General features: G+C 41.5%; 4 protein-coding genes across 9 annotated transcripts; 3 read left to right on the top strand and 1 right to left on the bottom strand.

Annotated features, from left to right (window-relative positions):
• Position 1: 1 nt before the first annotated feature.
• On the top strand, positions 2-10852 carry LOC143324078 (C-Jun-amino-terminal kinase-interacting protein 4). The gene is made up of 28 exons (XM_076736281.1): positions 2-101; positions 1488-1862; positions 1996-2190; positions 2315-2435; positions 2559-2629; positions 2771-2835; positions 3515-3578; positions 3682-3851; positions 4025-4281; positions 4740-4797; positions 4975-5127; positions 5265-5307; positions 5441-5568; positions 5685-5738; positions 6217-6357; positions 6486-6618; positions 6897-6983; positions 7085-7132; positions 7269-7410; positions 7573-7615; positions 7715-7795; positions 7948-8015; positions 8103-8251; positions 8344-8515; positions 8735-8848; positions 8945-9043; positions 9478-9567; positions 9702-10852. Exons 2-28 carry the CDS (start codon positions 1764-1766, stop codon positions 9818-9820), a joined length of 2964 nt encoding a protein of 987 aa, XP_076592396.1. The 5' UTR covers positions 2-101; positions 1488-1763; the 3' UTR covers positions 9821-10852.
• A 302-nt stretch (positions 10853-11154) lies between these two features.
• On the bottom strand, positions 11155-12081 carry LOC143325233 (transmembrane protein 238-like). 2 transcript variants are annotated; one of them, XM_076738186.1, is made up of 2 exons: positions 12008-12081; positions 11155-11614 (listed from the first exon to the last, which is right to left on the bottom strand). In XM_076738186.1, exon 2 carries the CDS (start codon positions 11605-11607, stop codon positions 11278-11280), a length of 330 nt encoding a protein of 109 aa, XP_076594301.1. In that variant the 5' UTR covers positions 11608-11614; positions 12008-12081; the 3' UTR covers positions 11155-11277. The 2 variants fall into 2 exon arrangements, with proteins under 2 accessions (XP_076594301.1, XP_076594302.1); XM_076738187.1 differs by having other exon boundaries at positions 11155-11609; positions 12008-12056.
• A 439-nt stretch (positions 12082-12520) lies between these two features.
• Positions 12521-17310, top strand: ccdc106a (coiled-coil domain containing 106a). Of its 2 annotated transcripts, XM_076738185.1 has the most exons (8): positions 12521-12623; positions 13130-13199; positions 13297-13395; positions 13517-13738; positions 13874-13930; positions 14066-14347; positions 14485-14652; positions 14762-17310. In XM_076738185.1, exons 2-8 carry the CDS (start codon positions 13130-13132, stop codon positions 15076-15078), a joined length of 1215 nt encoding a protein of 404 aa, XP_076594300.1. In that variant the 5' UTR covers positions 12521-12623; the 3' UTR covers positions 15079-17310. The 2 variants fall into 2 exon arrangements, with proteins under 2 accessions (XP_076594300.1, XP_076594299.1); XM_076738184.1 differs by lacking the exon at positions 12521-12623 and having other exon boundaries at positions 13018-13199.
• A 223-nt stretch (positions 17311-17533) lies between these two features.
• Positions 17534-26661, top strand: u2af2a (U2 small nuclear RNA auxiliary factor 2a). Of its 4 annotated transcripts, none has more exons than XM_076737162.1 (12): positions 17534-18150; positions 19048-19189; positions 21054-21089; positions 21425-21528; positions 21746-21897; positions 22048-22164; positions 22301-22439; positions 22580-22659; positions 23006-23128; positions 23303-23389; positions 24116-24364; positions 24462-26661. In XM_076737162.1, the coding sequence occupies exons 1-12, from the start codon at positions 18102-18104 to the stop codon at positions 24594-24596; spliced, it is 1413 nt and encodes a 470-aa protein (XP_076593277.1). In that variant the 5' UTR covers positions 17534-18101; the 3' UTR covers positions 24597-26661. The 4 variants fall into 4 exon arrangements, with proteins under 4 accessions (XP_076593277.1, XP_076593276.1, XP_076593280.1 ...); XM_076737161.1 differs by having other exon boundaries at positions 22301-22457; XM_076737165.1 differs by lacking the exon at positions 21054-21089.
• The last annotated feature ends 1339 nt before the right edge of the window (positions 26662-28000 follow it).

Below are 28000 nucleotides of genomic sequence, written 5' to 3'. Positions count from 1 at the left end.
ACTCGTTTATGTGTAATTGATATCGTCCCTGAAGAAAAAAAAAAAAAATTTCAGTATTTCGAGTCAGTGAAATGAAACTTATGAAGGAGTCAGCCGTGAAGGTGAGTTTGCGAAGCGGCAGTCGAGCAGCGCGACGACTCGACTCGTTTTTACAACTTCGTAAACTTACTGCCAGAGACCTCTCAAGGTGTCCACTGTCAGTCACGTTACTTATTCATACAGTATGTCAGTTCAGGCGTGTCATTTTTAAAGCTTTGTTTTCGTCTTCGCTAACAACGAAGGCTAATTGGCCTATTTATGGACGCATGTAACCTGTCGCCGTTGTCATGTTTGTGTGTTTACATCTCACCGTTTGAATGTCTCAGTGCTATTTGCGGTGCTGTTGGACACACACGTACACAGGCTCGTTTGGTCCGTATGTCCCTGCTGCACATGACATAATCCTTACTCGAGACACATTTAACAGAAAGATCCGCTGTGTCTTTGATATGAGGGTTAAATGTCAAGTCTAGCAGCTTTGGAGCTGCTTTCATGAGACTGCTTACCGAATATGTTCTGTGATTAAGACTGCTACTAAGGATTATTTTCCAGATCAGATAACTGCTACTCACTTTCTCGATTAATCGATTCACTTTCGTCTATAAAGTGTCAGGTAATGGCAAAGATTTCCCATCACAATTTCCTGATGCTCCTGATGTTTTGGTTACAATGTAGTTTACTGGTCAGGTTGACAAAAAAATCAACTTTTCTGGAAAAAAATTTCTACACATTATTTGGTTCCTGCACCTCAAATGGGATGTTTTGATGCTTTTTTGCCTTTGTGGACAGTATAGTAGAATAAACAAGCAAATTCAATACGTTACAAGTACATATGACAAAATAATGCATGACTAAATAATGCAAGAAAGGTTGAGCATTTTTTCTTTAAAAATCAATTCAACCATTATTATTTTTTTTTATCTGATTAGTTGCTAAACCGTTTTCTGTTGAGTGACTGATGTGTTGTTTCAGCCCCTCTGGTACTATTGCTTGAAGTTGTGGTAAAGTTTTAGTGTGAACATATTAAAGCCACTTGTTTGTGCCTTTGAAAATGTCTCCTTTCAAAGAGAAAGGCATCCAGGAATGAATGCGTGGCATATAGAGCTGTATGCTGTACAACAAGCGTACAAACTGATCTCTAATGGGTGTCTTTTCAGTTTATACCCAGACTTGAAACCAGCCATTGGAATTAAAATTTCATCCTTATTGAGAAGATGCTTTGTTGTCTGTTTGCTGTTAAACAAACCAGTTAGTCACAGATTATAATAGCAGAAGATCACGTGACCACGTTCAACCAATTATAAGCTTGCGGTAAAAAAAAAAATGCTTGTCTAAGCTTGAATATTGTACCAACCATTTGACTGTTCATTTGCAATTATACTTGGCTGCAGTGTAGAAGAGGTTGGTGATCATTATATATCATTTTGTTTTCCTCTGTTCTTTCCCAGGATGGACTCCAAAACGCCCTCTGATATCAGATGAACGTCACAGTCCAGAAACATGTAGTTGAGTCTAAGAGGATGATGTCCCTGTCAAGAACAAAAAGAGCACTATGTTGTGGAGGAGGTGTTCGCAGAAATGTTAGAAAGCTAGATAAACTAGTTGTATTAGTTGGTGAGGAAGTGTAGTCAGAGTTGGTTCATAGAGCTGTAAACTCATTTATCCTGAGTTGAGTTGGGGAAACCACTTCAACAGTTAGTACAGAAGATAAACGTGATAATCAGATGGAGTGCGGTGAGAGGGTGCTGTGTGGGACAGGGGAGGTGGAGCTGGACCCCAACATTGTGAGTGAAGAGGCAGGAAAACTGTATTCAGAACTACAGGTAAAGCAGCTCCTCGTTTATTTTTCCCTCTCTCTTCCGTTATAATTGAAAAAATCTGCCATGTTTTTCTGAGTGGATTAATGGTGGTCACACATGCAGTACCTGCTTTCTCTGCTGCCGTGTCCTGTCACAGACAGTTATTGAGACTCATGGAGAAGGTGTGGTGGAGTCGCTGGTACCCATATTTGTCTGGGTCCTGGAGGGGCTGGCCAGCTGCAAAGCCCAGCTAAGAGACAAGGAGGAGGAGGCTGAGAGGGAGAAAGCTGACCGAGAGGAGCTCCTGGAGAGGTACCAAGCAGAGAGAGCACTCAGGAAAGAAAGTCAAGAGGTGGGGATTGATCCAAAGTGTTGATCACGCGTGATATACCGTGATTCAGTTTTGTGTTTTCAAACGTTGTGACAGTAGGAAGTTGTCTGTTCTCCGAGCTGCTAAAGTGTTCTGTTTTCTGTAGAGATATCTGGAGCTGGACGACCAAATTGAACAAGAGAGGAGAGCCATGAGGGGGAGGGAAAAGGAGAAAGAACGGCGAGAGAGAGAGCTGGAGAAGAAAGCAAGAGAGCAAGCTGATCAGTGTGAGTATTTGAATATAGTAACTGTGACAAACGACATACTACCCTGCATTTAAATCTTATCATTCATCTTTTTTTGTGCAGATATAGTTCAAATCTCAAGCTACATGTTATGTTTTCTTGTAGTGGTGGCCTTGGAGGAGCAGAAGGCAAACCTGAGCAGAGAACTGAGCACACTGAGGCACACTCACAGCAAGGTCAGATACTGCTGCTCAGTCTACAAACTTGTGTGTTATTGTATCATAGCCCAGCGACTTCTTAAACACCCTGTTCACAATGTTTAGCTGCCTTTTCTCAATATTCTACTTCTTACGTATCACTGATGTTCTTTCCTTCAGTTGGCTCACACATATCGGGAACTTTTGGAGAAGAGAAAGGACTCTGAAAGAGATTCTCCTCTAAGGTTGTTCTCATTCAGCATTCATCTACCTCAAACTAATTTCTTACACCGCAGATAGAGTGTGACACAGGAAGGCTCGAGGTGTTCCATGACAGCAGCTTTATTATGACCCATACAAGAGCCAACAATATAATCAAGTAAACATACTTGCCAGTGTGCTTGCTTTTTGTAACCTGCTTGTTGTAATGACTAGATTTCCCCTGTGTGGGATCAATAAAGTTCTATCTTATCTTGTCTTACTTGATATTGAACCCCATTCTAATGTGTTATCTTACCTTTCTGAACTTTACCCTAACAAATTCATCGCATAGCACCAGTGTAGCAGCATCTCTGTGTAACTTTTGCAATGAAACTAATTACAGTATATACTATATGTCAGAGAAAAATGACGGTTTTACAAATGTTTTGCAAATTTTCCATGTTTTATTGATGCAAAAGTAGACTTTTATGGAAAGGGTTAGCTCATTCACCAGAAAGCTATAGTTTCACCTCTGGGCTTTTGTCTGAAAAACAGTGTTTTTAAGTGGTGATTTTCAGAATGAAATAGCACTTGTTGGTAGGGTGTTGATAACAAGTAACAGGTTATGATTAAGTAATGCTTCAGGAAAGTGGTGCAAAATGTACGAAGCCCAAACTGATACTGTTTCCTCAGATGACTTTTCTGTAACGCTGTTGTGTTTAGGAACCACATGCGTCCCAAGAATGCAGAATTTCCATCCAACCAAGGATCCAGTGTTAATGAAAAGGTGAACATATTCTCACTTTACACACCTGTATTTGAAACATTTTTTGATACAAGATTTTGGCAGAACAAGCAGCTGTTTCCTGTTTTTCTTTTTTTTTTTGCAGATGTCTCAAAGACCACATTCAAATTCTGGCCCCCCCTGTTTGGAAGATCTAGTAGCCAAGGAGGAAAAGGCGATTGACATTGCAGTAAAGCCCACCTCAGATCAGTTTATCAGTGAACTCATAAGCTCCACTCCAGAGCTCAGGCAGTTTCATGGCTTTGTGGACGCAAGGTAATAATTTGAAACCATGGGGTAATTTTTCTGGAGATTTGAGTGAGAAAAGTTTGTGTAATCATGAACTAAACCTAACTTTAGCTCATCGGCCTTTTCACACAGAGAGCATCAGATATTCAAGCACTGTCTCACATTTTTTGCTCTTTCATTTGCATCATTGTCATCATCAGCACCCCTGCTGTCAGACCACCCAGAGTTGAGTTGGAGACCAGCTTGGAGGATGAGATGGGGGAGGTGGAGAAGAAGGAGGGAGAGAAGGGGTGCAAAGTAGAAGAAGAGCAGGGAGGAGAGCGGCAAGCAAAAGACGAGGAGGAGGAGGATGATAGTATGGAGTGGGAGCTGCGCAACACTGACTCTGTGTTCTCTGAGCTGTCCGAGCTGAGTCGGGATTACGTGGAGAGTGTAGACAGAGGGGCCAACGTGAGAGGTGAGCTCATTAGGAAAACACGTTTTAAGACCCAAACACACACAAAGACACAAACATGGTTGATGTGCTTTCCCTTCGTCTTTTACACAACATTTACAAAACACTAACTGCCCAAGAATGAGCCAGTTTTCAGTCAGATAGTTGTGCACACATCTAGCAGCAGACACAAAAAGAAATATCTCACTCACAGTGTGTTACATACAGCATTGAAAGACAAAGTAAGTGATCACAGACAGAAGGTGACAGAAGGTTGATTTCTAAAAATAATGTTGAGAAGGTGAGAAACTGTTTGTACCCGCTAACATGAAGTGCAAGTACATCAGTGACAAACGTCTCTGTCTGTAGGTTTCATTAAACTTCCTCTTTTTTTTTTTCTTTTTTTTTTAAACCATTTTGTACCATTTCATGTGGTAATTTACTCTTGGATGAATCATTTTTAATACTTTTTTCCTGTGTAGGCAGCACAGACCAGTTTGAGGAGATTCTTTCCCAGTATGAGGAACTGAAAGTCACCCAGTGAGTCCTATATTTAATTTCTCTGACCTTTTTTTGACTAGCTCAGTGTGATTATTTGGGTGTGGAGGGGATTTTCCAAACACTTCATTACAGTAAAGTTTCTTGCTTCAGTACAACTGATTGTCGATGTCTTCATAATCCTAAATTGTTCATCTTTTGCTCTGTTTCTTCTCTCAGCGAGTTAGTAGAAGCTGCCCGTAAGGCTGTGATATCTCGGGTAGTAGAGCTGACGGATGACCGTTCAGCTCTTAAACTGGAAGTGTCCTCACTTCAGGAAACAGTCTCTCGATTAGAGGGGCGGGTGAAGGAGAAGGAGGAGGAAACCAAGAGGTGTAGAAGATTGTTTTCCTGTTTTAATGTTGTCTTTTAATTCTCTGACTTTTTGTAAAAATAATTGCATTTATTTTTGTTATCATGATAATGTATATACTGCTTTTAACTCTGCTTTATATCCACTGTTTTTATAGACTTCGGAAAGAACTGGAAGCGTGCCAATCTGAGGATCCTGATGTAAGGAGATGTTATAATTTTCAGCCTTTTATCTGCTGTATAAAGATGTAGTGGAACTAACTGCTCAGTGTTAATCATGATGTATGAAACTGATGCATGTACCCCATTAAATAGCATAAATCTCTCCATTCAGGCCTCTCTACCCACATCCATGCGCCACTTCTCTCGTTCTGAAATGGCTCGCGTGGTCATGGAGAAGAACCAATATAAGCAGCGTCTGTTTGAGCTGCAGGAGGCAGTAAGACGCAGTCAGACCATCAGGTGAATTTGCTGCTCAGTCAGCTTAGTTCATCTAAAGTTGATATCTGTTCCAATAGAGAGCTGTGTTTCAGGTTTTTGTCTCCATCCTCATTTAGTGTGTTTTCTGTTTTTTAAAGAGCAACAAAGGAGGAGAGGTTAACGGAGGAAAAAAGGTCAAGTGTTTGGAGAAAGTAAGTGTGTGTCTCAGCTGTGATCGCATCTAAAAATAGAACATTTTAGATTACACTACATACTCATCGTCCTGTCAATTAAACCTGCAGTGAAGTTAATGTCCCCATAACACACAAGGTTAGCTGGTGCAGCTTTGTTCCTCCAAAACAACAGATATGTTGGTTCCCATGTCTGTGCTAAAAACCAGTGGGAATGTAGAACTACAGCACTTACACCAAAAGAAAACTACCATTTCAGGGTCCATTTGGTTAGAAGCACTTTGTTATGCAGAAGTAGGAGCATCGCATGAGGGCAAAAATGACTGTTTCCTAAGATGGCAGTAATCAGTGAAGCCACTCAGCATCAGATGGGCATGGCACAAAATAATAGAAATGAGTAAGTGTGCTAAGTGTGTAATTGTGCATTTAGTAGCGTGCTGCACAATTTTACAGTTTAAAAGACTGATATCTATTTTTTATTTTTTTGTTCTTATTAAAGGTTCAACCGCTTCTTTGGCCTGTCCAAGGAACCCTTAATCCCACCACCTGCTTCTGCATATGCCTTGCCAACTTCCCCATCACTCACTCACTCTCCTCTGGGGTCTCCACAACTACCGGCTGTCAGTCAGGCTCATGCAGAGTAAGCTTGTGTTTCTGACCCTGTCGGTCTTGCATGCGCTTCTCTATTTACATTATTATTTACAGCAAAATGGAGCAATTGTGAAAGGCTCAGTAAAGCTGATTTAACACCAGAGGGGTTCTCTGTAGGTCTGCGTCTCCTGCTGCTCTCTCCCCACGTGTCCGGAGGAGAGAACTCTACAGAGAAATTCGCTCACATATTTGGGGATCGCTTGGAAAACGGCAGATACACGGCTGGAGCGTACCACTGGCAAACACACAGGTAGTAGAAGTGCACACATGCTGTAGATTCGCAGAAATTCACATGTCTTAGTGAGAATATAGAGTAAAGATATGCTCAAACCTTCACTGGCTGCCACACAAGCCTGAATACATTTTGTTACCATGCAATATTTATATAAACTAAACCAAAGTAAGACGGTCTCGTCTTCAGTCCGTCCCGCTACATTGGATTGATGAGACTTAACACACCCTTTAACATACTCAGACATGCACATTTCCACAGTCCTAACAGTATCCTTGTGATTAACTGTCATGTAGGACTCCCAGGAGCCTGTCCCGGAGCCTAAAGATGTTCCTGTTCTAATGCAGCTCAGACTGTTGGACCAAAGAGACTCCACAGCTAAGGTAGACCTTTTCACTGCAAAAAAACTTCAACTCAAGAACCCAGCAGCTCTTAGCACCTCTGCTGCATTTAAGCAAGATTCCCAACTTATTTTTCTTTTCAGCTGAACTGTGCGGTTGCAGTCACACCTGAAATCTCTGGAGAGGCCACAGTAAGTCTGCCATCATCCTGCTTTAATAGCTACTTTAGTCATACTCTAATCACCATGTACAATGCCATCCAACCATAACTAACAGTGTTTCGTGCCACTCGTCTTTCCAAACTCCACATCCGCCCCTCTCTGCCAGTGTTCTGTATGGGTAGTTTCTGGCCCTGCCTTCAGCAGCGATATTACAGTGATTGATCCAGCACGGTCCAACACAGTCTTGGATCAGTTCAGCCTCCCTCCCACAGCTCCTGCTCTCTGCATCTGTGCTGTGCCTCCCATAGGTCAGTGCCAGTACAATGGGCTGCAGCAGCTTCCTATAGAAAGCTTGTCTAATGTATTCTGTACTCGTATTATCCCCTCATACCATTCTGAAACATTTGGAAGGCAACACTGCTTACTTAGCGTTTCCTTTTGACACAGTCTCTCCTGTCTTGTTATGTCAGGTGACACTGCAGGAACTGTGTGGATTGGAACTCAGGAAGGAAGGTAGCATCTGCTGAATAAGCAGCTCACTTCAATAAATAACACTCTCTCTGAGTAAAATGCTTGTTGGCAAAGCACTCAGTCTGTCTCTCTCTATCACAGCATACTGGTGCACTCAGCCTCTGCTGGCAGGAGGCGCTGTCTGCAGTCTGTTTCCCTCTCAGAAGGTGCTCATTCGCTCACGTGAGTTGTGTCTGCTTTCTGTTTGAATCACATTTGTCTCTTGGTATTGCAGGTATTAGAATTTAATGAATGTGTTTATGTGACATTGATTTATCTTCATGTTTTCATCTAGAAGACTGAAATAAGATGCTTTTGTTGACTCAATCTGACAGGTACTCCCAGGGTAAAGTCATAGCTGGTTTAGCTGATGGGACTTTGGCATTTTTCTCACATGGTCCAGGTAATCCAATCTCTCCATTTTGCAAGCTCCACATACCTTAATGTTTGGTGACACAAATAGTGAAGTAATGAGTGTTGTGGTCGACAGGTGGATGGAATCTACAGTCACACCATGTGATGCCTCTTGGATCAAACCCTTTGCAGCCCATTCGCTGCTGCCTTGCAAAAGAGAGTCGGCTGTGGGTGGGATATTGGAACAGAGTCCATGTGGTTGACATCAATGGCAAAAAGGTTGAGGTAAGAATCAGAAGAGGTACCTACGCTGTGTGTGTCTCTTGGTCACGCTTGCATTTGAACTCACCATCATTATTCCATATCTGACCTTTCAGCAAACATTCTCAGTCTCCGAACGCAGCGAGCAGCAGGTTCGTTTCCTGTGTGCCGGTGGAAGCGGCGTTTGGACATCCTGCCGACTCGACCCAATCCTCAGACTGTTTGATTGGTCTACAGGACGGCCGCTACAGGAAGTCGATTTTACTGCTTTGGTCACTAAAACATTAGGTGCTAAAACTCTATTTTTTCTGTCATTACAAATGTTTTTTCAATGTTTGTGACTTTAAATTTGTGTCTCTATCTAAAGAAATTGTGGTATTAATACATTTTTCCTGGACTACAAAATGCTGGCTTATTATTATTTAATAATGCTGTTCTGTTTTTGTGTCAGGCATCTTTAAACTCCTTCCTGCAGCTCAGCTGACATATTTCTGTCTCCCTCTGTAGGCCAAGCCTTCCTGACACTCTCGCCTCTCCAGATCTCGTCTCTTGCGGTCATCTCTGGCCGTCTGTGGGTGGGCACAGGAGGTGGTGCCCTTTTCTGCATCCCATTATCCATAAGTGAGTTTTATTTAGGGTGACAGTACAAATACTTGAATTTTATGTTGTCCAAAATGCTCTCTGTCTTGTATTAACTATATTAATGGTCGTTTACAGCATCAGAGGCCGTTTCCATCCCATATTGCTCCATTGCATCAGCCCAGCTGTGTTACCATGGACATAGACAAGCTGTCAGGTTCATCATTGCTGCACCTGGTAAGAATCTGAACCTAGCCTGCCAAACATTGTCAATAACTAGTTAAAGGTTGGATGAGTCATTCTAGAGAAAGATTGTTGATACCTACTCATGGTCCGCTAACTGTTCAAAAATGCGGTTTTCGTATACAAGGTGGGTCTATAAATGGGAAACAAAAACAAACACAGCAGTTCAGACTGAGCCACACAACATTATTCAAACCCATCAGCAGCAGGTGGCATGCACAGGATGAGGGGAGAGGGTGGGCAGATGGGGGGAGAGAGAGGGAAATCAGGCATGTTAACGTGTGATCGCATAGTGAAGGCGAGATAGCGATAGCAACCATCTTTCTCCAGAATGACTCACCCTACCTGTAATTCAGGGGATCCCTCTAAATGCACTCGCATGCTGTATTTGTCTTTTTAGTGGCCCTGTAATCATCTTTGCCCCACAGGTTGTTTGGTCACGTCTCCTGGCAGCAGCACGGTCACTACCTCTCAGCTTATCCTCAGTGGAGGAGAGGGCTACATTAACTTCCGCATTGGTAAGTTACAGGAAAACCGTGGTGCTGTCAAATTGTTCGGAGCTGTCTGATGTGTTGGATCAGCCTTGTATTTATTTACTGATTAGTCTGTGCTTAGTTTATTAAAGGCCTAACAGAGTTGTGCCCTTTTTCAGGAGACGATGCAAGTGAAGGATCGGTTGAGTTGTCCCAAGCTACACCTCAGCGGTCTGAACGCAGTCACATGATCATCTGGCAGAATGCCACCCCCGCTGTGCCCAGCCCTGCCCTCTGATAGTGCTCATCTCCTCGCTCTGCCCTTTTGAAATGAGATAAAGATGGAGCAGACATACACTTAGCAGCAGCAGGGCTTGAGACAGCATTGGAAATGATGCTTTCATGGAACTGAGTGAACCAGCGTCTCGATGTGGCAGCAATAAAAGCAGCCTCTGGAAAACATACGATGCATACTGTTTCACCCTTCTTTACCTCACTCATTTGTACATCTGTCTTTTGACTGGATTATCAGAATGGATGATGATGCCTTACTGTGTGCCTTCATCAGGTTTGATTTCATTTCTGTAGAGGTTGTGAGTAATACAGCTGTCTGATGACTAAAAGCTCATTTTCACCTTTGCACTAACAAAGAATTCAGTGATACATTTTTCTTCCGTACATGCAGAGTTGTCAGTCACATCTTCATTTCACCATGGAAGCACCAGGTTCTTTTGTCATACATTTTTCAATCATAAGGTTTAACTTAATAATGTGGCTGTTGTTGAAGCTGTTGTGTACACACTTTGTTAACTGTGAACTGGAAACGTGTATGGGTCTTCTCTCAGCATAAAGACAATCAGACTCTATCTCCCAATGCTGCATTGAGATTGGGGATACCTTCTTTTGTTTGTGATGTGTGTTATTTGCAGTTTATTTTCCAATTCTACCCCTCCAAATCGAATATGGTGCAATTATACATAACTGCTCACTTTTAAATGTGTCTGTATGAAAGTATGTGATATCCTGTCTTTTGAATGAACCGTTTCAGTGCTTGTCTTAGGAAATTATTTATTTTCTCAATCAGTTTTGAGCTGAATGTGTCTGGATGTCTTAATTTGTTTTATGTTTTTCATTTGATGTCAGTATCTTTTGTAAAATAAGGGAGAGCAATTCTTTCAAGTGTCCTATGCAGTATTTATGTGCACTTACAAGTTTGTGCACATGCTGATGTCATAGCAGCTCCTTTTCCTTCTTGAAAAGTTAAGACTTGAGTATTAGCTCTGACTCAACCTGGTGCAAACGTGATTAATGTCAATAAAAATGTCTTCAGTGGTTAATGTAACTTTCATTCTAGGTGGTATTTCTGGAATAGTTAATGAATAACTATGAATGAATAACTCCAGAGAAAATCAACAAAATAATACAGCAGATTAATCTTTTTAATCTTCATATATTGGAATCTATTGTCTAGTACATTCCAGTCCTGAGTGTAGTCCACATACAACTTGTTACGCAGAGAGGACACAATTGCTCTCAGTTTTTCTTATGAAAACATATTGAATGACCCTGACAGTTCTTCATGAGAGCAAGGTGTTTGTTAACTCCACAGCATAAGTGTATGTGAAGAGAATGACAACCAGCAATGACGCTCCTTTGCCTCAGGCAGCTTGGCCCTCCACCTGGTAAAGGACAGCCCTTCTAGTAACAACGGTCTAAGTCCGTCAGTTAGCTGTTGGTGTCTTTGGGATCCACCTCCTATGTTGGACTGCTGCGGGTCCTCGGGATCCGTATCCTTCGGCTCAGGGAGCGAGCAAGGCGGTCCACAGCTCCACCCACAGTTCCCCCCAACTCCTTTTTAGAGGTCAGACCCTCGATATTGCCACTGTACCACATGACCCAGCCAGCCAGGGACAGCAGCACCAGCAGGGCTCCTGTGTACACCAGCAGATCCCCAAAGTCCCTGCCTTTGATCTCTAGTGGAGCGAAGACCCCCAGCAGCAGGGAGACCACACCCAACAGGTCCATCAGCACAGCAAACACCAGGGCCAGCTTACAGTGGGACAGGCCGTCATATTTGGGTGCCATGGCTGCACTGAAAAACAGAGTGGTCATGAAACGTGAACTTACGACAATTCTTCATATCAGATATCTTCTGACTAATAAAAATAAAGACAAATTAACCAACATTTACCAACAAATGAGCTATATAGGCCAGTGATTTTTTTTTTTTTACCTCTATACCTAAAACACACATAATGGAATTGTTTTTAAAATTTTACTTTTACAATTCTCAATGCTGGCTTTTGTTTTCTAACACGTTTTTACACTGGCCCTGCTTTCAGTCAAAGCAGGTGCCACACCTGTCACGTACGTTTCAAGAGGCTTCTTTATGCAGACCAGTGGCACCGCAGAAAAGCTACATTACTACCGATACATAGATATATATATGTATATATTTTGGAAAAACAAAACCCCAATCACTTACCGTCACGTTACGTTTGCTGAATATTTAAATTTCTACAGTATTCACAAAGGGAATCGTGCGTTTTGAGTCTTTCGGGATCCACCGAAGCCGCCAGTCAACACTGAAACCTGACACCTCCTCACCTGTTCAACCTGTCCTGCAGCTTCGCTGCAACCCCAACAGTCTTAGACTTAGACTTTACAACAGCAAAGCTGAAAGTGGAAAATATTGGTGCATATTTCTATCATTTTGTCACATAATTGAGTTCTTCAGTACTGAGAAAAATTTATCAGGGGATATGAACATAATAGTCACAAGATAATTTACATAAATATTATTCAAATATTTTTTAAGAGTCACTACTTTAAATAGAGTTACAAACTCAAATAAACTTCACAAACAAAGCTTCTGCAGCATGTATTTTTCTGTCATTCATATTTACAAAAGAAGACCGCTAATTTCATTACATCCGGAAATGACGCGTGTATCCGGAAATGAAGAGGGTATTGAAAAAATAAAAGAGCGATAATTGTTATTGTTAGCTTGTTAGCTAGCAGACGAACTCGAGAATGGAGATATGACAGAGTAATAACGTCTTATTACATGTGCACGATTAAGTTATTACAAACGTAAAGTGGTATGTACCAATTTCTGTACAATATATTGGTAGAAAAGAGATTCTAGTAATGTCTGAATGACGGACATAAACACTAACGTGTACAGAAAGGATGGAATTGTAATTTTATATTCGTAGCTAAATTCTTGCTAACATTATGCCAGGCTAACGTAGTACAGAGCTAATGTTAAGTCGCTTCCACACTGTGAACAGGTTACCAGGCAGCTGCAAACTTATATTTGAGTAACTCACTAAGTTTTACTGTTTCAGTTTATACGTGCATGACCATATAGGTATATAATAATATTAGCTTTGGTTTGCTGACTGTCTGAGCTTGCAGAAAATATGACAGATCACCTTATGAAAGCTTGCCTGTAAATGTATTGATGAATAAGCGGTCTATTTATGTAAATCATGTGTGCATGCATTAGTGTAAAATGCCCCAGCGAGTTGCCTAATAGAGCCCGGTGACATTTCTTTGAAACCTTCAACTAATCAAACATTCCTCACGTTGTCCGATGTGTGAGATGGAGGACGGAAACAGGACTGATGCAGCTTCCACATCCAAGAGCCACGCAAGCTCACTCCACCTGCAGAGTAAGGGTGTAAAGGAAGCAAATACATATGTTTGTTTGGTTTTTTTGCCTTGAGGTCAGGCATTATGATCAATACTCTGTGTGTTTGTCCTGTTCAGCTCCTAAAAATGAGGACGCCTATGAAATTGCCATCCCCTACGAAGAGAACAACTTTGAGCAGCAAGGCTTTTTCAACCAGAGTGATCAGAATTTTGATGGTGAATACCAGAATCAATATCTAAACCTCACCTTTATCTGTATAATAATGTCATTCTTCACACAGAGTTTCTTGACATGCAATATTAGAATTTCCCAAACTGTCCTGTCTGTCCTCCTCAGAGTCCCCCCCATCTGCTGGCCCATCCCCAGTCAACAACTCATACATGGTGATCACCAACCTGCGGACCCAGCTCCAGATCTCTCTGGAGAAAAACTCTTGGCTGCAGAAAAGAATTGAGGACTTGGAAGAGGAGAGAGATTTCCTCCGTTGCCAGCTGGACCGTTTCATCTTTTCCACAAAGAGCCAGGGACAGGAGCAGAGTCAGAGCCAATATAGTAACGGTGAGGACAGGGGACAGGTGTGACATGACAACCTGTTCCACAAGAAATTGAGTATAAGTTGATTAGAAACAGAATTTTTGCAAGAGAAGAAAATTAATGGAAAATTAAATCTTACCTGTTGGTATTTGTCTGTAGGTTATGAATCTAGACGGTTCAACTGGAGAGCAAGAAGAGAGGACGATCGTCCCGCTGGTAAAAACAAAGATTGATGTACTTAACCGCTAAATTAAAATCAGTAATGGTTTGATATAGTTGTACTGTATTAAATATATGTATTTCATCTTAGCTTGCAGATTCTTGAATACTGTGACTTTCTTCTCTTCATAGAGCAACAGAAGACGGACTCACAGCATTTCTCCTCACGTCCGTTCATCCAACGAAGGCCTGGTCCCCCAACCATGGTGCCTTCCAAAAACCATGTCTCCAATCCACTCACCAATCAGCTTGCCTCTATTAATGCTTTGTTCAACTCTACACAGTCACAGGCCCTCTTGCAAGGCCATAGCCATAGTACTTCCAGTACCACAGCCAGTGGCAGCAGCAGCAACAACAACAGTGCTACAAGGTCATCCATGAATGAAATGAGTGGACATAGCAACGTGGGTCCAGGTAATAAAAATGGGACAAAGCTTTCTGTCACCTCAATTGATGTAAGACTTGGGAGGGAAAAGAAATGGGAAAAAAATCGTTGCCTGTGGCTTTTATTGAGAGGGTTTTGCTGAGGATATTTTTTATGCTGTCATCAGATTCGCTTTCACTCTTGGGAGAATCTGATGAGTACTTGGAGCAGGACAGCTACCTCGAGGAGGAGGAAATGATATCGGGGGAAGATGTAATGTCAGATACCATTAACAACAACAGACACCAGTTAAAGAGAAGGCGGGTTTTTCGAGCCCCTAGAGAGCGGCAGAGAGGTAGGGGAAGGAGAACGATCCTGCAGCAAAACGTTTCAGTGCCATTATTTGATCATAGACTGTCATAAGACTGCTATACCTAACTCTCTTGTACTTTCTTGTTCCTCAGTGAAAGATGCTGCTGGGGTGCTGTTTCGTTACAAGAAGATCCTGCTTACGTATCAGCGTCTGAAAAATATGTCTAAAGCCTTCCAAATCCATGGTGTGGACCGCAACACAGTGGCTTCCACCACACCCATAGCTGAGCTGCTACTGGTAGCCCCTGAGAAGGTGGCGGAGGTGGGCGAGTTTGACCCATCCAAGGAAAAGCTGCTGGATTATGCACGGCGCTGCTACACTGCTCTGGATGAGGAGACACTCAGCAGGGTGCAGGCCCTGAAGAAGAATAACCTGCTTCTGCCCATTTCCTACAGGTTCAGACACTGAGGGGAGAAAGACAGAGGAATGGGAGATGTCTCTGGACAACAGTGGAGTTGATGGTTAAGTGAGGAGAAAAGAGGCAGTTGGTTTCTGCTGCAGCAGGCCGGCTCACTCCTGAGGCACAGAGAAGTCCAGAGGCATGTGGAGTTATTTTGCTATCTCAGCGTCCTGGATATGGCCATGTAAACTGTGGCTGAGATCCTCAGACAAATAAACGTTTCACATCTCACTTTTATTATCAATATATTGTATAGGAATGGCAGTTTCTTTGACAAATCCTCACCATCATTCCAGTAATTTTGAGGATGAGGGAGTGCCTGCTGAAAAAACATGGTTCCCATTGCTGAAAGAGCAAAATGGCGTATCTGTGTGATTCATGTGTGTTTACTGTTGGGATTATAGAAGGGATTGATTGTCTTCAGTCCTTAAATGATTCATTCATGTTCCAGCCCAGAGGTTTGCAGAAACACACAGACCCTTTCTTTCCTTTGCTTCTGGATCAGCTTGAGGCCAGTAGTTCACTGATCATCTAGATCATGTCAGTTCCTGACAGTCTAAATGATTTAAAAACAGAAATTTTTATCACTTTATTTTTGTGCAATTTTGACACAATCCTAAAAATATAGTAGTTTTCAATCACGATGTCTGCGTACGTTAAAATTATGCTACAGTCCATATATTTTGTAGTATTATGCCATACTTTTCAGAAAAACAATCTTTTCCTTTTGTTTATTTTGTTTGGTGTGTCTTTGTTGTATTCTTTTTGGCATTGTTATAATATCCTCAACTATTTTCACTTGCCTTAATGCAATTTGTGTGATTTCTTTGTGTCAGACATGCAATAGTTCTCCCTGAACACCCACTGAATGAGAATTATGGAGTCATTTTGGGTTCTCTTTTTTATTTCCCCTGGTTTAAAGGAGGGGACAGTTGACTACAGTCAAGACTAGTCCAACATGTTGTGCAAATGCATTTCTGAGAGCAACACACTTCTGGCAACAAGAGCCACTTCTTGGAAATCAAAGACAGACACAAATATGCTGGTGATATTATTGGTGATGGTCTTGGGCCCACTTTTAACAATAGTACAGCTGAGTTACCCTGTTGTTCCAGTAAGAGTTGTACCGACCTTTTTTGTAAATTATCTGCACTAAAATACTTTAAGTGTCACTTCTTATGCTTCTGGTATTGAGGCTCTTGTAATGCTTTGGTGACTATAATACCTTTTGTAAAATACAGTACAGAGCATTTACTATACTAGCTGTTTGTAACATTGTCTACATTTGGTTCTGTGTGGAAAAATTGTGGACATTAATCACACATACAGTTTTACAGTGTGAATTACAGCATCAGCAAAAGCAACTAGCTTGTGTACACAGAGGATCGATTATTGCTTCCCAAGGCTCCACTACAAATGCATGTGAAAAGAGCACTTTGATGGTCTGTAGTTTATAGAGGTCTTGTCAAAATTCGTAATTTCCAAAGCAGTTGATGATTATATTGTATGACAATGTGTGGTATACCAGTGTAGTGAAATGATAAGATCTCTTACATTAAAACAGGTTAGGTTACAGTGGAATACAGTGACTCTTGGCTTAAATTTTCATATCTCAATAACCTTATTCCCGTAAACAGACATAGGCACAAGTTACGCAGTGTTCACTGTCTGATTGGTCATGTGGCTAAAAAGCAAGCAATCTGCGGTCAAGTGCAAGTGTTAAGCAGACATTGCAATATCATACCAGGGTGCCATGTGTTGAAAAACAATAATCTGTCTCATTTTTATGTGTCATATTTATGTATATTGAGTGAAACGTGTATCTCACTGAAACGATGTCTATCATTCAACAAATGTACAGTTAGAATCAAATGTCATTAAGGTATTTGATTTCTTACAAAAATGTAGATTTATTAATCTGTAAAAGCCTCACCACTACTCACTGAAAAATGCTTATGATTTGGGACTTTTTTTTTTTTTTTTCATTTTGAAGCGTCACAATCTGGGAAATTACATTGTTCAGTGAATGGTCTTTCAGCTTAAACAAAATGTGGCTTTACTTTGAGCACTTTAAGTTGTAATTCCCAGTTTCTCCAGTTAAATCAATGTAGTGAGAACTCTGTCTGAGGAGGAAAACACTGAATATCATATGAGATAAAGAGTTTGTGAATATTTTTTGTTAATTTGATAAACCCATTGCAAAAATTTTTGACTTTCAATAAATCTGACGAATTGCGATGAATAACGTGTCCCATCTTTGGTTTTGAAACGTTCCTGTCTTGAAACTGGCGATCTAAAATCTACAACGCTAATTCCACTTTAGATATCGCATACTTAGCACCTTATCAAATAGAAAAAAAGAAGAAATTGGAAGATGGGGAGACCTCCCCCTTCGTCTGTGTGACCCTGAAGCTTAGTTCGTACCTCTGAGCGTCTTCTTCACTCACCGGAAATCTGTCCTTCATCAACTTCCGGTGTCACGGGGTACCTGGGAGACGGAGCAAAAAAGCGGGCATACCGAAATCTTTATTGTTTTCGCTTGGCTTTAAACATTCGAAAGCGCATACAATTGACTTCTAAAGTCAAATAACTGCGCCTTATAGGCCAGTAACCGCCTGGGTTTTGCATTTGGCTTTGAAAAGAGTCTCATTCATTCGGCTTTCGTACTAGCTAGCTAACTAGCTAACGAGCTTCAACACCAGTGTCTGGAGCAGCAGGCCCATTCTTCTGGACTTTGCTACAAGCTACTTAGCTAACATTAGCAGGCTAACCCATGCGAACACGTTTTCTTTCTCAATTATTTTGCCCGTTACGTTGTAGATGAATACCACACCGCGACTGTGTGTGCTGGATAACAGTATTTTGTAGTTGTGTTGTTGCGTAGGCTGCTAGTTAAAGCAAACTTACTTGAGCTAAATAATCGAGGCACTTGTTAAATAAAAGTGTTGTGCACTTTGTTGCTAGCTTAAGCTAGCCACCGCCAACTGAACAACGCAGTCGCTGAAAGCGTAGTAGCCCTCAACAGACAGAGATGTCGGACTTCGACGAATTTGAAAGACAGCTATCCGAAAACAAACAAGGTAAATTAATCGGTCACACATTAGCAATTTTGAATAATAGTGGTTCTTTTGTGTGGAATTGCTGCTATCATATTAGCCAACCATGGATATGTCTATTTGCTGGAATATTGTAAGCTACATTATTAGCTCACTGTCATGAAACCATTTGAGATGCTATTTGGTTGGAAGTTACTGCTGCTCGTCAGAAAAAATATGTCGGGGTGATTAAATGAACTAATGTTAGGCTTCTGAAATATCTGAATATCGGTAGCTTGCTTAACTGTATCAAGGTAATTTGAAATGTTTCTGTAAGGCAGGGGAGGTCTATATCGTGGTAATCTTCCTGTCTGTACCAGCTGACTGAATGAGTGAGGCAGTTAGCGTTCGTCCTTTGCAGCTGCCGTGACCAGTGAACATTTCTTGGACTATTTACCTATTATTGCCTGCAGCTTTCTGGCGCCCAGCCGGTAACGCCACCAACATAGCCACTACCCTTATCCCACATTAAGCTCTCTTTAACCTACTTATATTTACACTCAGTGTACTGCACCTAGGTAGTAGACAGCGTGAGTTTATGAGCTGTTTAAATTACACATTGTGACACTTTGATTGTGAAGGTCGATTAGCATACATCTTTTTGTGTAGTTTTCTATTTTTTGAAGAATCGGTACATTGCATTGATTTTTAAATATATTGCATATCACCACCATAAAAGATGTGGCCTTATCATAAAGAGTCTTTGACATGAGATAACACTTTATTGACCCCAAACTGGGGAAATTAGGTAACGTAAGCTATGCATCTATTTCACTTGACAATTATTATCTATGTGTTGCCATGTTTTCATCATTCCACCAGCTAGCTGTGTATTGCATTTACCAACCTTTCTGTAAGTTGCTAAGCACTCTATTCCTACAGCTGAACGGGACAAAGAGAACCGCCACCACCGCCGGTCCTCCTCCCGCAGCCGTAGCAGAGAGAGGAAAAGGAGGAGCAGAGACAGGGACAGACGCAGCAGGGATCGCCGTGGGGACAGTAAGGAGCGCAGACACAGACGCAGGTTAGTACCTTTATACTACACCTGGGCCAGTAAGCCGTGAAAACTAATGTGTCATATCATCATATATCTCTCCCGACTGGCCTTGCAGTTCATTAAATTACAACCGGATAAAAACCAAGCGTTTCATTCTATTAAGTGCCACCACTAAGAATGGTTTTGACCATATTGATTTGAAGAATCTCTTTTTTCTTTTTTCCCCCCCGTTCTTAGAATTTTTCGTGATTAGTTCATTACATGGCTCAGAGCAAATGTCACACAAATGTACATGAGCATGCACACACTTTTTGGAGTTCGGCACCACTCTCGAGTGTGCAGGCATACATGCGTTTATGCCACATCAGCATGTCTTCTCTACACCCTCGACTTGGTCTTGGCATCTAACCAGTCGCCTACTGTAATGTAGGTGGCTACAAATTCCAAAGTGAAACAAATGGACACAGAAAATGACACCGATCTATTAGCATTGATTAAAATAAGATAAAAAATTAAAGCCTATACTTCCAAGCCTCCCCCGTTGTCCATTTAAGATTTCAAGGGTTGACCTTGTCTGTATGAAGGTGTGACTGTAAAGTATAGCCATGGATCATAGTGTTTTATTTAGAATGACTTAAGACTGGGCTAGGTGGGCTTGAAAATTGACTGCATTTTATCTTATGAAATGATATTCTTATGAGTTGTATTTCACTACCAAGCTGCCTTTCATATAGTCTATTTTAGATGATGTTGTTCTTGTGTTCTCTGTCCCTAAGCTCTCTGTCACAGGTGCTAATGACATTGTAGTAATTTTGCCTGAAGTGCATGGGACAAACTTTTAAATACACATAGTGACAGCTGCTGCCACCTCTTTTATGCTCCTGATAATTTAACACAAAACATCAAGATTACCTTTTTTTTTAAGGAATTTCAGATCCATTCTATAATCAAAAATCCCACAGCTGGTATTAATAGAACTCATGCGGGAAGAATTGCTTTGTCATTTTAGGTTCCTTGCATATTCACTCCAGTATTGCATAACATCAGATGTCTGTGACACCTGCAGCCATGCAGTATGTGTGTGACTGTCTCATGATGCGTCTAAGCGGCACTGTGATAGGATCTTTTTAAGCTTGTGGCTGCAGAAAAATTTTCATACTGGTGCAAGTTCTTCCCAGAACACTACCAACACAGCTGATAACCACCTACAACAGTGACAAGCCTGTTTGTTGTCAGGGAAACATGTTCGCTGCTGGACACATAACACCTGCACGTCTTTTTGGACATGATTATGTGTTGAGGATGATATCTTTTGAAAATGATGTGTTTCAGTAAATCTGCTACTGCTTGTCAAATCTATGGATTATGGTTGTATAAGGCAAACTTAACATTTTGAAGCTGCATATCTGCATAGTGACTGCTTGAATACGTTATTTCTAACATGGGCTTTTGTGAAGCTTGTCGACTCTCTTCTTGTTGGTTGTGAGTGTGACCTCTTGCCTGACTGCTGCTTTGTGTCTCTCACTGTCAATTTAAAATAAGTTAGTAGTGGTCACTCAGTGTGAGCACTTGGGCAGAGGGTGTAAAAGTCAAACTCTCCCCTTGCATCTGCTTTGTGTTTTTGAGGATATCCTTTCTGCTTTCCTTGTATCATTAGTTGTTCACAAATGGTATTGTATGTCAGCTGTGAGGCTCACTGAATGCACTGGTTTGTCATCTGAATATGAAAGGATTTTGTGCTTTTAGAAATGGATATTCTGAAGGCTCCTGACAGCTTTTTGTATTTGGTGGTGGTCATAGAAATTCAGGTTCTAATTTTGTGAAGTGGAAATGTTGGTGAATGTCATGGTTGATTTGAGAGAAATGTGAAACCCTTCCAATGTCATTTCAGCTCACCATCCAGCTACCCCCAGGACAATGCTGGAAGGTAATACAGCAAACTAACACAAAGCCAGTTTGTGCATTATTGCAACAACTGCAATTTAATGACCTGCCTCTGATTCTATGTACTATTGACACATTGTGTAAAAGTCTGCCTGGGTGGGGTTTTCTATCCCTTCTGTTCCCTTTACTATCATGTTAACAAGTTTACAAAGTTTTGATTGATGCAATCCCCCCCAAAAGTTGCTAGATTTTGTACTACATTTGTGGAGATGTGACCCATCATTGGATCAAGTAGTTAACCGCTGTGCTAATGTGAGATATCTCTTACATGTTGACTGTTCTACTTTTATTATACCCGTCTTCTCTTCCTCCCAACAGCCGTTCTCCACACCGTGAGAAGAAGAAGAAGGTGAAGAAGTACTGGGATGTCCCTCCACCTGGTTTTGAACACATCACTCCCATGCAGTACAAAGCCATGCAAGGTAATATCTCAGTTTTCTTGTTTGATTCGTCTGAATAGGCTTTGTAGTTTCACAGTTGAAAATGTATTTTGTCATTACCAACAATGTTGTACTACAGTAGTGCAACATTTGATTACTGTAACACACCAGTGATACGCATATCGAGCTACAGTATGATTAGAGTATATATATATATAATGAGATTGTTGAATCTTTCTTGTCTGGCTTTTCTCTCCAGCTGCTGGCCAGATCCCAGCCACAGCCCTCCTGCCGACCATGACTCCAGATGGCCTGGCTGTTACTCCCACCCCTGTACCTGTAGTGGGCAGCCAGATGACCCGGCAGGCCCGCCGGCTCTATGTGGGCAACATCCCATTTGGAATCACAGAGGTGAGGAACAGGACAGCATTTGGCTTTTGAGTCCAAGTTTGTTAGCCTGTTAGATTACTCAATGTGACTATTTCATCCTCGTGGTTTTAATAACTTCACCATTAATTAAAATTACTCGGTTCCTTAACTCCTTCCCTCTTGTTTGTGTAGGAATCCATGATGGACTTCTTCAATGCCCAGATGCGTTTGGGTGGTCTTACTCAGGCCCCTGGAAACCCTGTCCTTGCAGTACAGATCAACCAGGATAAGAATTTTGCCTTCCTTGAGGTGAGATAATACTCATCAACATGTCATTTGTTCTTCCTGGGTGTCTGTCTATCAAGCCATGTTTGAAGAGCACTTTCAGTAAGACATTAATAATGATAAGAGCTGTTTAATCACCTGTAATTTTGTTTGCGTGTAGTTCCGTTCAGTGGATGAAACAACACAGGCTATGGCCTTTGATGGCATCATCTTTCAAGGCCAGAGCCTCAAGATTCGTCGTCCCCATGATTACCAGCCCCTGCCTGGCATGAGCGAAAACCCCAGTGTCTATGTGCCTGGTACACAGACAATTAATGGTTTTTAACTCTCAGTACTTGTGGCATAATTCATAAGTCATCAGTAATTCATTTGTTACAGGAGCTTGCTCCCTATGCTTTACTATGTATGTGTCTTACTGCTCTCTTGCTGTCTCCTGTAGGTGTTGTGTCCACAGTGGTGCCCGACTCTGCTCACAAGCTTTTCATTGGCGGCTTGCCCAACTACCTGAATGATGACCAGGTCAGTGTTTCTGCATGAAACAGCTTTGCCTCTAAACTGGGCTACAGTGTGCCACACATACATTTCTTTCTAAAACAGCATTAACTAACCATAGCAATTTGTACAGGTGATTTTTATTTTTAATTTTAATTTTCACCTTTATTGAAGCGTGACAGCAGAGTGACAGGTAAAACACTGAAGGAAATGATAAGAGAATATAGGTACTATGCTTTTATGTTTGCAGCGATATCGGCCTGTCGTCAGTGTCGGTACTGAGCTGTGCTGTTCACATCTGGAACGTCTGAGTCAGTGGAGGTTTTTGGAAATTGCTGAACTTTCACTCACTCTCTTCTCTTGTGTATGTCAGGTGAAGGAGCTGCTGACGTCATTTGGTCCCCTGAAGGCCTTCAACCTGGTGAAGGACAGTGCCACAGGCTTATCTAAAGGATACGCCTTCTGTGAATATGTTGATGTCAACCTTAATGACCAGGTAACCAATGTGACAGACAAAAGATGTCTGTAGGACATGATGACATTTATTATTTTTTTTTTAATGATCAGACAATTTTAAACAGACTATTTCCAGAAACTGCAAAGTCATCCTAAACTTCCACAGCTGTATGGACATTTGACCGTATAATTTAAAACCTCAATATTGTTACAGGCTATTGCTGGGCTGAACGGCATGCAGCTGGGAGACAAGAAGCTCCTGGTGCAGAGAGCCAGTGTGGGATCCAAGAACGCCACTCTGGTGAGTGTCCAAACGCTGGACAGATGACACAGCATGGTGGTGGGAGGCTGGATGCTCTTTTAGAGTTGCTAAAATGAATAAAGGCACATTGCTGATTTAATCTATTGTAACAAATTTTCTGCTCCAATCCCAGGCACACTGCTAACAGCTGCGCATGTAAAACACTTCCTGCTCAGTAAACTTATAGTCTTAGAAAATATTGTGCACATCAGCTGTTGCTGAAACTCTGCCTGCTGCAGTGCTTTGTGTGGTTTCATGGCACAAGTGGCATGCTGAGCACTGCGTGAAGTGGCTTTTAAACGTGTGATCACTTGCTTTACAGCAGGGAGCTACAGTGAACCCACAGTCTTTATCACTCGTCATTTGTAATGCATTCTGTGCCTTATGCTGTCGCAGAGAGCAATCTAAAATGTGATGCAATACACATTCAGGCACTTTTCATAATTATTTGTCCTGTCCTAGATAAATGCTGCTAAAAGTACTCCTGTATGTATTTTCAGATGTACAGAAATGTGGTGCACTGCCTTAATCCATTCTGATATATACAGTATATTCTCTCAACAAGAAAGCATAATATCAGACAATTAGAAATTACAGAAGGATAATCAAAGCAGCATGAAGCTGGATATAAAAGAAGTTATTAAAAGCTGTTTTTAAAAAGCTAATTTAAATCATATGGTAAAAACATGCCATTAATCCTGTTGTGACCATTGTTTGTGCTTCCAGACTAGTATAAACCAGACCCCAGTGACACTGCAGGTGCCAGGTCTGAACAGCTCAGTGACTCAGATGGGTGGCCTGCCCACTGAGGTGCTGTGTCTGATGAACATGGTGGCCCCAGAGGAGCTGCTGGATGATGAAGAATATGAGGAGATCGTGGAGGACGTCAGGGACGAGTGCAGCAAGTACGGCCAAGTTAAGAGCATTGAGATACCTCGACCTGTGGACGGCCTGGAGGTGCCTGGGACCGGCAAGGTAGGAGCTGTTACATCAGCATTTCATTCATCCTGAGTTAGAGGTCATGAAAAGTGATATCTCATCATTGCAGTGTTTCTCTCCCATTCTTCTGCAGATCTTTGTGGAGTTCATGTCAGTTTTTGACTCCCAGAAGGCCATGCAGGGGCTGACAGGAAGGAAGTTTGCCAACAGGGTGGTGGTGACCAAATACTGCGATCCAGACGCTTATCACCGCCGAGACTTCTGGTAGAGGAGGCATGAAGAGATGAGGGGACGGGGGAGGGAGGGAGGGAAGGTGGGAGGGAGGGAGGGAACGTGTGCTGCCCATTTCCAAATCAGCCCCCCCCCAATTGATTTGCAGCATTTCAGGTAGATCTTGGAGTATTAATTTGGCAAATGGTTGCGGTGATATCAATGTGCCATTTGAGATCTACGTGAAATGTCTGGCAGTTAAAACATATTTGGAATTGGAAGAGGAGAAGAAGGGGGAGGGTTTATATTCAGTCCATCACTAAGGGGGCTAGGTTTGGGTGGTGAGGGTGTAGCTGGGTGGGTGGGGGAGTCAAAGATTTTTGAAAAATGTGTGTAATAATAGGTCCAGGGTGGGGTTAACAATTTTTATACTTTGTGAGACAGGGATGTCATTTAGGGTGGGAGGGGGGTGCCACACTTCAAGGTTTGTATTTAAATGGAGGTAGCCTGTTTTAAGTACATTAGGAAGGAGTTACAGTCGGGAACTAACTGGACTATTCTGAGTGAGAAGAGGGGTCGAGAAAACAGGAGTGTTTATTTGTGAAAGGGAGATGTGGGGGTAGATGGAGAGCAAGATGAGGGCATTTTTGTTTGACCATCTAATGTAGATAAACAGTAGCTGTAACATCCACTTCCATTTTGCCCCAATCATTAGAAAGGCGAGAGGAGAGTCCTCATTTTTGTTTGTTTGTTTTTTTTTTTCCGTTTGGACTCAAATCATTTCTTCATGTTTCTTCATCTTCATCAGACTACTGCCCCCCTCAGGACGAGTGTCAGAGAATCTGTTGTCTGATTGGACTTTATCTGAATGTTAACTGTAATTGTTACAATACTGTGTGTAGCTTCACTGACTTGAGCTGTAATATCACCTTGTATTCAGGCCGCAGAATAACACCAACTGCAGAAAAGAGCATTTTCTTTCCTTTCTTCCTTTTTTGTATTTTCTCTAACTTGTTTTTCACGTCCATCTTCTGCGCACAGCTTTTAACAGGTGAGATTGTTTTCGTCTCCGCAGTTCAGATCTGGGTTAATTCATAAGGAAGATGGGGAGAACAGATTGGTTTTTAATCATGGATTTATCTCTTCCTTACCAAAAAGCCTTAATGTTACTACACGTCAATTCGCAAAAGATAAAAATTCGGCTTACCCCCCCCCCCCCCATCAATGATGTCTGTATGTTCATGGTGTCACTATCTTGTACTCAGCTTTGCATTACCATTCTTCACTTTCCTCATTTCTCCTCAGATTTGGGATATAAGCTGTGTTGGACCCGGTTGTTGTTTTGTTTTTTTTAATTTCTTCAACGTCTCACCTCTTTGACAAGACCAAATAAATACATGAGTAATACGCATGACTCCTGTTGTACTGCAGAGTGAAACCCAAACCCCATAACTTCTCTCTGTTCTGCCAGTTTTCAGCCTCATTTGTTAAAAAAAAAAAAACAACTAGATAAATTGGTCAACGATGGCTTGCCCACACAAAAGAATTAAAACTAACCCTAATGCTGCAATAGCTCATTGAAGAAATTAAGGCCTGCAGGCAAAGAATTATCATCATACACCTAATTCAATTTCAACAAACGAATGAAATCATTTCACATTTTAGTGGTAAGCTCTCATTATTTTATTATGTTTAGCTGTTGGGGGATTTTCACTAAGTCTAAGAGGTTGTTGATGGGATGTTAGAAACTGTACGTGCTTAGACAAAATCTGCTTTTCTCTCATCTCCCTCGTCTTCTGCCCTTGATTCTCTGAGGACCACATGTTCACACTGTACGGGCTTGAGACTGCTTTCATTTGAAACCTTGGGTTGCTTAAGACAGCGCTGAAGAGAGATTGTGTCAGTGATAACACTTATGAGATGTTAGTCCTTACTTTCTGAAACCTGCTTTCTCAGTGTCACTGTGTCATTTAATTTCTCTTTTCCCCCTCTCTGGAAAAAAAAAAAGTGATTTCTTAAATGATTTAAAACCTAAAAACCACACCTAGTTTATAAAAAGCAAAAACAGTCTTTCATTTGTCCAATTTGTTTTCAAATGTTGATTAAAAACTGAATTTACATGATGTCTGTCTTCTTTATGCTCCCTCTGTTATGCACATCCGCCCCACTGCAGCACACTTTTATTCAACCGCTGAGTGATGACATTCACAGTTAATTATGGAGATGGAGTAGACTGGAGCCATGTCGCTTTCATTCAGTCCATGGCATAATCTATCAAGCCCTGTAGTTAATGATGATGTCCAAACGATGGAGCTGTTTCACATCGAAAATACTCCACTGAAGTTATGTAATATGACTTTTATATATTCTACATTACTTCTATACTTCTATATTATTGGTATTAAGTGTACAAATACATCTTCTATAGCTTCATACGGTTCTTCAAAAATGTTTTTTTTTTTTTTTTTTTTTTTAACCATTGCAACCCACACAACTTAATGACATGTATGTTAGTTTTGCAAGCTTGAATTCTATATCTTAAAGATCATTTCAGGCTTAATTTTTAAAGTAATTCACAGATGAACTTCTCAATTAGAAAGTCATCTGATCATCAAGCAGAGTCCTAACGTATGGAACTCCTTTTCTTAGTGTTTCCTCCTGAAAGTCTTTAAAAGAGATGCTAATATAGTTTGAGCTAATCATTAAGCTCCTTTGGGCTTTTTCCCCTTTCCCTGCAGATTAATTTTCATTGTGAGCTGGACGTCATTTGATTTTAACCTGTGCAAATAATTGAAATTCAAGCTCACTTTCACGCCCATTAGCACCCAAATTTACATAATTACAAACTGCTTACGAAGAGCCTGCTGCTCTTTCTTGAGCTGGTGCAGCATCTGTGCTTGCTGTGTCAAAGTGCACCAAGAAACCAAGTGAAGTTGTTGAATCTGCTCTTTACATTTAAGTCCGTCTACATGAGTGCAGAGTTTGTATCAGCAGCAATAAATACTGTAAACTGTGTCCACCTGGGACTTCCTCAGCGGGGAGTTTCTGTGAAACAGTTACAGAACAGCAACAAATCTCTGACATGATATAATGTCCTGTGTCAGCTCTATACTGTCCATCTCCATCTGCATCGCTGCACCCCACTGCACAAAACCCAGCAGCAGGGCCACTGATGCAACACTCTGCCCTGTTGTTCCCTGAGGGCACAGATAAAACCTCAGCCCTCCCCGCCTGCTGAAGCCACGTCCACCTGAGTGAACATGTAAAACTGCCCCTGCTCCTCTTATACTCCATCAGGACTGCTCCGGCTGCCGAATATGAGACTTATTAGATGATATTAGGAGCCCTCCCCAGGCCTGATGCTGCAGTGAAGATTGTAAATACATCATCTCCCTCTAGTGGTGAACGTAAAACTCTAGTGATGGTCATTGTCATTCTGGGCAGGGCCTCCCCATTGATCCT

Source organism: Chaetodon auriga, chromosome 8 (assembly GCF_051107435.1).
Source record: "Chaetodon auriga isolate fChaAug3 chromosome 8, fChaAug3.hap1, whole genome shotgun sequence".
Lineage (NCBI taxonomy): Eukaryota > Metazoa > Chordata > Actinopteri > Chaetodontiformes > Chaetodontidae > Chaetodon > Chaetodon auriga.
Note: the sequence above shows the minus strand (reverse complement) of the source record. Positions and strands in the feature narration are given on the sequence as shown.

Excerpts from the sequence above, each read along its gene's own strand:
- LOC143324078 (XM_076736281.1), top strand. The coding sequence starts at position 1,764 with ATGGAGTGCGGTGAGAGGGTGCTGTGTGGGACAGGGGAGGTGGAGCTG. Across the intron at positions 7,616-7,714 it reads ATTGGAACTCAGGAAGGAAG|CATACTGGTGCACTCAGCCT; the intron begins GTAGCATCTGCT and ends TCTCTATCACAG. Across the intron at positions 8,516-8,734 it reads TTTGGTCACTAAAACATTAG|GCCAAGCCTTCCTGACACTC; the intron begins GTGCTAAAACTC and ends CTCCCTCTGTAG.
- LOC143325233 (XM_076738186.1), bottom strand. The coding sequence starts at position 11,607 with ATGGCACCCAAATATGACGGCCTGTCCCACTGTAAGCTGGCCCTGGTG.
- ccdc106a (XM_076738184.1), top strand. The coding sequence starts at position 13,121 with ATGTGTGAGATGGAGGACGGAAACAGGACTGATGCAGCTTCCACATCC. Across the intron at positions 13,931-14,065 it reads AGAGGACGATCGTCCCGCTG|AGCAACAGAAGACGGACTCA; the intron begins GTAAAAACAAAG and ends TTCTCTTCATAG. Across the intron at positions 14,653-14,761 it reads CCCTAGAGAGCGGCAGAGAG|TGAAAGATGCTGCTGGGGTG; the intron begins GTAGGGGAAGGA and ends CTTGTTCCTCAG.
- u2af2a (XM_076737161.1), top strand. The coding sequence starts at position 18,102 with ATGTCGGACTTCGACGAATTTGAAAGACAGCTATCCGAAAACAAACAA. Across the intron at positions 18,151-19,047 it reads GCTATCCGAAAACAAACAAG|CTGAACGGGACAAAGAGAAC; the intron begins GTAAATTAATCG and ends CTATTCCTACAG. Across the intron at positions 21,529-21,745 it reads GCAGTACAAAGCCATGCAAG|CTGCTGGCCAGATCCCAGCC; the intron begins GTAATATCTCAG and ends TTTTCTCTCCAG.